We start from the raw sequence: 9904 nt of genomic DNA, 5'->3' as shown, positions 1-9904 counted from the left end.
ATATTATTTTCAATAATATATAATAAATAATTTTAGGTAACGAGCCAGTATTTTATTCACAATAGAAGATAAATTTTCCATTTTATTGTGACTTTATATCTTGGAATTCTGACTTTATAAAGTCACAATCCTGACTTTTTTTCTCAAAATTGTAAGAAATAAACTTGCAATTGCGAGTTATAAAGTCCAATTTTGAGAAAAAAAACTTTATAACTTGCAAAACTGACTTTATAACTCGCAATTGTGACTTTATATCTAGCAGTTGCGACTTGTTTGTATGTTTGGGGTTGTTGTCCTGCTGCAGAATGAATATGGGGCCAATCATACGCCTCCCTGATGGCATTGCATGTGGATAAGTATCTGCCTGTATTTCTCAGCATTGAGAACACCATTAATCCTGACCAAATCTTGTACTCCATTTATAGAAATGCAGCCCCAAACGTTCAAGGAACCTCCACCGTGCTTCACTGTTGCCTGCAGACACTCATTATTGTACCGCTCTCCAGCCCTTCGACAAACAAACCGCCTTCTGCTACAGCCAAATATTTAAAATTTTAACTCATCCATCCAGAGCACATGCTGCCATTTTTCTACACCCCAGTTCCTATGTTTTCGTGCATACTTGAGTATGGAGGTATGGCTTTTAGGCTGCAACTCTTCCATGAAGGCCACGTCTGGTCAGATTTCTCCAGACCTGTACCTGGGTCCCACTGTTTTCTGCCAGTTCTGAACTGATGGCACTGCTGGACATCTTCTGATTTTGAAGGGTAATAAGCTTGATGTGTCTTTCATCTTGTGTTTACCAATAGTGGTTTCTGGAGGTATTCCTGAGCCCATTTAGTCAATGACAGGATCATGGCGATGAGTGATGCAGTGTTGACCTGAAGACCATCCAACAATGCTAAGACTCCTAGTTAGAAGTTCTTAAGCTCTCTGAGAGGATTCTTTAGAATCTCTATGAATACGGGCCCTGATGTCAATTTAAATTGTGAATAAAATATTGGCTAATGTGATTTAAAATTCTGTTAGTTTAAATTTTATTCAAATATAAGAAAAACTTTCAAAATTCAGGACACACTTACTTTGCATAGGCCTTTTCCAACAGTGCACTCCAGAACTCCGAACCATTAGCTGAACGAACAAACAGCAGTCTTCCATCTCTGGTGGGCAGTCGGTCATCAATGACAACATCCACCCATTCACCATATTGCCAGAGCTAAAAAGACATGAACAACAACAATCATTCTGACAGCGTCCCTTGAATTTCTTATTGGAATAATGATGTTATAAATGCTCAAATGAGGTCCAAATGTCTGAGACCATCAGTGATAATCCATTTTGCATTTCTTTTTCTAATGTGATATGATCTTTGATGATTAAATTTATTTATCAACTAACAATTTGAGAAAAAAAATTTTTATTAAATTATTTAGATGATTTTAAGTTTATCCTAAAATGTTGCATCTTTTCTTTTCATCTTTAAATTAGGTTTTTTCAAATCCCAGATCTTCAATGTGGTCTCAGACATTTTGAACCCAGTGCATGTTTATACCTGAAAGTGAAAGATGCCGGCATAGTTCTCTGTAAAACTCTGTCCAGGAGAAACTACACGTTCCAAAAACTCATTTTCCAGAGTCAAAGATGCAATAGCCGCCATCAACCAACAGTCACCTGTTAATGTATCAAATATCATGAGATGCTTCTGTGTTAAGATAATTAACCTATGCAAATTGACTTCCAGCGCTTTTGAGGGAACAATTGTTAAAGCTAGCATACTTTGTTGTGCAGGAGCATCCCTCTTGACTGAGGGTCTCAGTGCATAACATCGCTCTTTTGGACCATCCTTTGTGTTCCCTTGATCTTTTTTGGTTCTACCACTTCACATGTTTTGTCTCATAACTCTCATCTTTAAAGAAATTTAAAATGACTGTTTTACTGAGTTTAAACTCAACAGCAATGGTGTGTTGCAAGAGCTTGTGTGGCTCAACAATCCTGCCATGCTCAAAGACAGAAAGACATGTTTTTCTTTGCCATCAGGCAAGACACGAAAGCCATATTTTTGTATGTCTTTATATTTTGTAAAGCCATAGTTTAAATGTAAAACTTTTCAATAAATTTTTTCTCTCTTGCTCCTGTTTTTTCTTTTGACATTTTGAAGCAGTACTTAAGACCTGGTTATGATCCACCATTGATTATCTTTTATCCTTTAGATAAAAAGGCTCTTTTCTCACCTAAAGCTCCTTGGCAGATGTCCGTCCGTGTGGCTCCGTCCACAATGAACTGAGGGTTTGAGCAGATCTCCTTTAAAAAGGGACAATGTGAGAACAATCAAAAGGTAGTAATCTGGGGTTAAATTAGGATTTGTTATTTATGTATACATAATGTATACATATTTATGTATAAAGGAGAAGGAGCAGTCTTCCATCGTCATCATTAAATGGGATTGATAGGAAAGGTACACAGCAGGCATGTGTGATGGCAGCTCATATGAGAAATTTATATTTAAAAAAATGAAAAAAGTACGTCTGAACTATATGTTGCTTCACAAGACATCTGATACATCATCTCCACGCATTAAGAATTTAGGGCAGCAATTACATTTTCAATTTTATCATTTCTGTTTTATTTAGTAGTTAAATCACCTTAAAGATTAAATTGATTTCAAGTGAAATAAAAAAACAATAGAATTAATGCACTAAAAAATGTATCATTTTAAATATGTTTCAACATTTAATTTAACTAATTGAACTCATATTAATATTATTATTGATTAATATTTAATTACATTTAATACATTCTTTTTCAACATTTCTGCTTAGGTAAAAAGTGGATTCTTGACAAAACTACTCAAAAAGTACAGTTTTTATATGTATTTATACTAATATTTGATATTGATATTACTATTTTATACTCAATTAACCTCTATATTAATTGTAATACTTTTTATTTATTTACTTTACTTTTTTGCATTTAGGTAATTGCTTAAAACAAATAACTTTAATAGTAGTTATGCCTAAACTCCACCTGTGTGGAAGAAAGCAAACGCACACTGCAGTACCTTAGGTCTCTTCCACTGGACTCCTCTGGTCTGAGAGGACTGCGGTCCGAGTTCATTGTATCCCAGAGAATTGGATTCAGCAGGGAAGGTCGGGTCACAGAACAGGGTTTTTTTCGCCAGGCATTCCTGCTTCAGGGTCTGGTAGTCCTGCTTGTTGAAGGGAATTGCCTTCTTGTTTGTTCCCAATCCTTCTCCTCTACCCTGCCTCCTAGAAATAGTTTTGGCGATATTAGACATGCTGCCTGCTAGTCGTACTCAAGTTCCTCTGAAGCTTGTGTAGTGTGTGAGTGTTTGTGTGAGACTGATGCTGGCTTTAAAGTGAAAGCTTCTATATAACAAAGCAGTGAGAGGTGGAGTCAGTCACAGGGGCAGGTATTGCTTAACATTGCTTAACATTTTTTTAAGCACATCGCACTTGTTACAGGCATTTCGCTGAATTTCCGTTTAAGTTTTCCATTTGTTTCTGATGTTTTCCTTTTGGTTAATGTGAATAGTATGGTTATCTCAAAGACTAAAGGTGTGATTATTGTCCTTGTATTATGTGGGTAGCACACGTACATCTAGAAGACGTCTTCTTGACGTCTGCATTTACACCTGCAAGACGTATTATTTAGGTTGTTTGGTCATCTGCAATACAGCTATTGGACATCTTCATTTAGATGTCAAGTAGATGTCTATTAGATGTCTTTAAGAAGTTTATGATTTAGAATGTATGTAAAACAGAAGAGCACAGCAGAACAGCCCTATTGGAAATAATGCATGAGGTAACCCAGGAAATGTACTTACAGGAAATACAAGTTAGGGACAGGTTTGGTGGTATAAGCACCTGTTTAAGATTCAGTTAAGGTGAAAGGAATGGATCAATAGCTCAGTGTAATTATAAATTGCTTTGTACATAATTTACATAATACCAAATTGTTTAAAATATCAAAAATAATAATAATATTTTACCATTTATATTAATCTGGATTAGAGATATTTAAATAATATCGTTAAGGAAACTTCATCCATCCATCCATTCGCTACTGCTTATCTGGGGCAACAGTCTAAGCAGGGACGCCCAGACTTCCCTCTCCCCAGACACTTCCTCCAGCTCTTCCGGGGGAACACTGAGGTGCTCCCAGGCCAGTCGAGAGACATAGTGCCTCCAGCGTGTCCTAGGTCTTCCCTGGGGCCTCCTCCTGGTGGGACATGCCTAGAACACCTCCATTGGGAGATGTCCAGGAGGCATCCAGAACACATGCCCGAGCCACCTCAGCTGGCTTCTCTCGAAGTGACTGAACTCCTCACCCTATCTCTAAGGGAGCGCCCAGCCACCCTACGGAGGAAATTCATTTCGGCCACTTGTATCTGGGATCTCATCATTTCAGTCATGACCCAAAGCTCACCATAGGTGAGAGTAGGAATGAAAAATCGAGAACTTCGCCTTGTGACTCAGCTCCTTCTTCACCATTACGGACCAGTACAGTGACCGCATTACTGCAGAAGCTGCACCGATCCATCTGTCGATCTCTCGTTCCATTCTCCCCTCACTCTTGAACAAGACCCCAAGATATTTAAACTCCTCTACCTGAGGCAGGAGCTCCCCACCAATCTGAAGGGGGCAAGCCACCCTTGTCCGACTGAGAACCATGGCCTCAGACTTAGAGGTGCTGATTCTCATCCCAACCGCTTCACACTCAGCTGCAAACCGCCCCAGCGCACATTGTAAGTCTTGGCTAGATGCAGCCAACAGGACAACATCATCCGCAAAAAGCAGAAACAATATTCTGTGGTCATCAAACCAGACCCTCTCCGGCCCCCAGCTGCGCCAAGAAATTCTATCCAGAGGCTGAGGAGTGTGATCCCCCTATAGTTGGAGCACACCCTCTGGTCCCCCTTCTTAAAAAGAGGAACCACCACCCCGATCTGCCAGTCCAGAAGCACTGTCCATGCGATGCTGCAGAGGCGTGTCAGCCAAGACAGCCCCACAACATCCAGAAACCTGAGGTACTCCAGGAGGATCTCGTCCTCCCCGGTGCCTTGCCACCGAGGAGCTTCTCAACAACCTCAGTGACCTCAGCCAGGGTGATGGTCGAGTCCCCCCCCCCGTGTCCCCGGTGTTGGAGTTGTGTCTTGACATTATGCACCTTTGACCCTTCAGTTTCAGCTTCCATCTCTTATAGCACTTCTTGTTCTAGGTCATGACATGACCTCCATATAATATCTTGGACTGGTATAGGCGCCAGAGAAGCTGAAGGAATGAAGATTCTGACGCACAAAAAGATATGTAGCTAGTGATAACTTATACGACAAATGTGTTTGAAACCCTTGTTTGCCATTTGCTTTTACTTATCTTGTCCTGTCCTTTCCTCTATAAATAAAGCAACTTGTGATCTGAGCTTCGGAGGCAAAAGAGAGTCCCACAAGCCAACAAGGCCCGTTAGGACTCCTCCTTCAGCTTGACGGCATCCCTTACTTCCAGTGTCCACCACCGGGTTCGAAGGTTGCCGCCACGACACTGGCCACTTTACGGCCACAGCTCCGGACCACCGCATCGATCAAAGAGGTAGAGAACATAGTCCACTTGGACTCAATGTCTCCAGCCACCCTCGGGATCCGGTCAAAGTTCTGCCGGAGGAGGGAGTTGAAGATCTCTCTAACAGGGGTCTCTGCCAAACGTTCCCTACAGACCCTCACGCTCCTGGTAGGGTCTCCCAAGGCAAACAGGTCCTAGGTGACAAGCCAGACAAAGAGCGGTCCACCCCCACCCCTTACAGACGATAAAAATAGTCACAACGTTGCCCGGTACGACGCAGATGAGGCCCCGCCATGGAGCCAGGCCTGGGGCTGGGGCTGGCATGCGAGCACCTGGTGGCTGGGTCTTGCCCCATGGGACCCATACAGGCTCATCCTCCCGTGGGCCTACCACCTGCAGGAGGGACTGTAAGGGGTTTGGGCAGCAGTCGAAGGCGGGGACCTCGGCAACCCAACCCCTGGACACAGAATCTGGTTTTAGGGACATGGAATGTCACCTCTCTGGGGGGGAAGGAGCCTGAGTTGTTGTGGGAGGTAGATAGGTAACGGCTAGAGATAGTCGGGCTCACCTCCATGCGCAACTTGGGCTCTGGAACCCATCTCCTTGAAAGGGGCTGGACTCTTCACTACTCTGGTGTTGTCCGCAATGAGAGGCGGCGGGCTGGTGTGGGCTTGCTCATAGCCCCCCAGCTTAGCCGCCATGTGTTGGAGTTTACCTCGGTGGACAAGAGGGTCGCCTCCCTGCAACTTCGGGTTGGGGGGAGGACTCTCACTGTCATTTGTGCCTACGGGCCGAATGGCAGTGTAGAGTACCCGGCCTTCTTGGAGTCCTTGGGAGGGGTGCTGGAAAGTGCTCCAACCGGGGACTCTATCGTCCTGCTGGGGGACTTCAGCGCTCACGTTAGTGATGCTAGCGACACCTGGAGGGGCGTGATCTGGAGGGGCCCCGATCTAAACCACAGTGCGAACGAACACCATGTTCAAGCATAAGGGTGTCCACCAGTACTGTAAATGTTGCATGTATAAATGTACTTGAAAACATGTTTTAAAGAACTTTTTCAATGAAAGTATTACCATTTTAGTTTTGCTGTCTGCCTTCATTATAGTTATAATGCATATCTGAACAGAGGGGCAGTTCTAGGATTTCAACATTAGGGCAGCTTAGCCCTCAGAGAGACCATTAGATACAACGATACAAATAACTTAATTTACAGTATTTTACTGTACTTATGAAAACTGTATTACTATATGAAGTGATTAGACACAATTATAGTTATAGTCTCAGCTTTCTTGAGGAAGCATCACTGGCCTGATCGTTAATATAGCTGTTTATAATTTTAGTGGGGATGAGATGACAAATAGGGGGCTAATGCCAACCTAAAAAGGGTCAGCTTCATTGTGTTCTCTTGTTTACTAAACAAGTTCCACATGCATTAACATGGTATAGTCCTTAATTTCGTGCAGTGGATAGATTCATGAAAATCTTCTCAGCAAATTCTTAAGTTAACAAGTTACTTAAGATCATTTCTAAGACATTTTTAAAAATGTACCTAACTGCAGTTCTAGTGTTATTATTATTATAGTTATGCAGCCTACAGGCACCAACAAGATAACTCTTGAAATCTTTTACATTGAATTTCATCAGTGAGTCGTTAGCAAGAACATTTATTCAGTCAGATGAAAAAGATTTTTAAGATTTTCTTAGATATATATGTTATTGAGAACATTTGAAGGCATATTTTTCATCAGAAGAAAATCTTTATCATCAGGCAGCGGAAAGCATGGGTTCACATGCAGATTGCGTTTTCCTCGCCATATCATTATACCATGTTATCCCAATCTGTAAAATGCTGCTTATTTCTATAGACCTTTTTCAAGGAACGCAAAGTTACCCATTGCACACAAAACAAGTACTTTAAAGGAATTCCTTATAAATAATCCTTATTATCATTACTGTTGCAGCAAACGGAGCATTCTACAGGAAGTCACTCTCCGCTATGGCGCCCTCTGTGGAGAAGCAAAGAAAAAGGTCTATATGTATGTTTGGAAAAGGCATAAAAGACTCATGGGGGTATATTCATCTTTAATGATTCAAAACTTTACTGGGACAAAATACACTAAAAGGTTCTATCTAGATATGTTTGATTGAAATTTAGAAACTACTAGCTTTTAGGAACTCCAGTATTGTCAGATTGTGTAGACAGGCAGGAAACAGGCAGATGACAAATGTGATATTTAATAATAAAACAAATCCAAAGTAACACAGGCCAGAGTAGCACGACTATGACTAGACAAAGAGAAGGTACAACTTAAATAGTGAATACAGCTGAACAATGAGCTTAAAATGTTGATCATTTTCAATATATCAAGTGAGTAAAGTAAATGTATACTAAATTAATATAAAGAAATTGAACAGTGGGTGACAAATCAGAACTTGGCCTGGATGAACTAAGACATCTTCTGAAAATATATAATCATAATTTAAATTCTCCTCCAATCATATATATTTCAACATTTTGTATTGACTTATAAAGGCTCAAAAAGTAAATGAAAAAGTAGTGGGGAACAAGGACAAACCTGTTTACAAGATCTTATAGGATAAATGACTGTAAAACATTTCCATTTACTTTGATTCCAGCTGTAGGTTTTCTATTGTAAAGCAGTGAAAAAGGTTGCTCGGAAAAATGATTATATCTTATCGTGCCTGGTTTGTAATGCATCCTGCTTTTAAATTAAAAAAATATGTAAATATATGAAATATATGAAACAAGGCGAAAGACTGAATTCAGCGATTTGAGTGATTGACTTATCAGGGATAGAATCGTATGCAGGATAAAACATGACAGCATTCGTGCAACAGCCGTGCGTGAGGCAGACCCTAGTTGGAAAAAGCGATAGACAAATACAGTGCCAACGAGATAATCAGATGAAAACAGTACCAGAAGTAGATGTGAACGGGATAAGCCGTGCAAAAACATAGACAAGAGAGGCAGCGAAAATGCGCTGAACTCAAATCTTTATAAAATAGAACTAGGTGCGCAATTTGCAATTTGGAGAAAAACCTTGACTTCTTTGACAAATGAAGAAAGAAAAATATGAACATGTTGGATGACATGGGGTTGAGTAAATTATTAGGAAATATTTATTAAGTTAAGAGCAGCTTTATATCAATCACAGGCTATCAAAATAACCTGCTCAACATGAAATTTTCTCTCTCTCTCTTTATTTTTAAACTATGTACTAGGGGTGGCACGATACACCGATGTCTCAGTTTGGTTTGCACAGCAGGGAAAAAACAACAAACACTATGCTTGGTTTCATAGACTTTATTTTTTTCCCATGTAGATGTGAAAATACAGAATATTAGCTTCCTGCTGATGTGACATGACCGGACGCACCTCTTCTTCTTGGACTTGGCAAAGGACAGCGTCCAGAAGAAAATGGTCCGCCACATGTTCCCCAATGCTGCACAAGACGTTGCACAAAAGCTCATTTAATGCTGCGGTTTATATAGTTCGATTCTCGAGGCCCTCACAGAAACCTCTCCTCTTGCCAAAAATTGAACGAGAAAACGGCAACAACAGAAAACTGCAACACAGTAAAGAATAATTGACATACATTTCCGTGTTATTTAACAAGATCATTTATATGGCAAAACTTTTAAGATGAAAACGACATTAAAATTACCTTTATAACCAGTGGATGGCAGCAGAAGATCCCTTATTAGCTCTGCTGCCATTTACATTCCCTATTGATTATAAAACGACTATTAAAGCTCATTTGTAATACTTTTACTGTACTGAACTATAAAGTATAGCAAGTGCAGGAATCTAAAGTCTCATTGCTTTAAAAAAATAAATAAATATGCAGCCTATAAGGGTGAATTAGCCTATTTTGATACTTAACTAATGTATTAAGTTAATTGCTAACAGTTTGCCTATATAACAATTAGATAATGCATTAAATATTTTAAAGCATTTTAGATTTAGTTTTAATTGTTACTGTAGTTTTGTTATTTTACGGTGGCCGTATAGTATTAATTACTTTATAACTTTAATTAAAATCAACCCACTTAGTATTCGTTTCACTGGTTTAATATCGTTAAATATTGTAATTCTAATGTATTCCTGTGTTTTATTAAGCTGTGGTCATGTTGAATCAATTCGTTTTACCATTTAATTTCTTTAAATCGTTTTAATTCTGGACATTTAATTTTTAATTCAAGATTAATCCCCAGATTATCACCAGTTTTACAGGGTGCTTGTAGGCCTCTCCTCCAATCCTTATGGTCTTTCGCACTTTAATGAGGGAAATAAAAAAAGGAAGTAA

General features: G+C 39.8%; 1 protein-coding gene across 1 annotated transcript; it reads right to left on the bottom strand.

Moving 5' to 3' along the window:
• Positions 1 to 1078: 1078 nt before the first annotated feature.
• On the bottom strand, positions 1079 to 3348 carry LOC122327289 (calpain-2 catalytic subunit-like). Its single transcript, XM_043222519.1, has 4 exons — positions 3059 to 3348; positions 2232 to 2301; positions 1553 to 1671; positions 1079 to 1216 (listed from the first exon to the last, which is right to left on the bottom strand). Exons 1-4 carry the CDS (start codon positions 3293 to 3295, stop codon positions 1079 to 1081), a joined length of 564 nt encoding a protein of 187 aa, XP_043078454.1. The 5' UTR covers positions 3296 to 3348.
• Between the last annotated feature and the right edge of the window lie 6556 nt (positions 3349 to 9904).

Source organism: Puntigrus tetrazona, chromosome 22 (genome assembly GCF_018831695.1).
Source record: "Puntigrus tetrazona isolate hp1 chromosome 22, ASM1883169v1, whole genome shotgun sequence".
Taxonomy (NCBI): domain Eukaryota; kingdom Metazoa; phylum Chordata; class Actinopteri; order Cypriniformes; family Cyprinidae; genus Puntigrus; species Puntigrus tetrazona.
Note: the sequence above shows the minus strand (reverse complement) of the source record. Positions and strands in the feature narration are given on the sequence as shown.

What these genes read in the sequence shown, in the direction of transcription:
- LOC122327289 (XM_043222519.1), bottom strand. Translation starts at nt 3,295, where the DNA reads ATGTCTAATATCGCCAAAACTATTTCTAGGAGGCAGGGTAGAGGAGAA. An exon ending in TCCAGTGGAAGAGACCTAAG is followed by an intron (nt 2,302 to 3,058) that starts GTACTGCAGTGT and finishes CCCTTTTTAAAG; the next exon opens with GAGATCTGCTCAAACCCTCA. An exon ending in CATCTGCCAAGGAGCTTTAG is followed by an intron (nt 1,672 to 2,231) that starts GTGAGAAAAGAG and finishes ATACATTAACAG; the next exon opens with GTGACTGTTGGTTGATGGCG.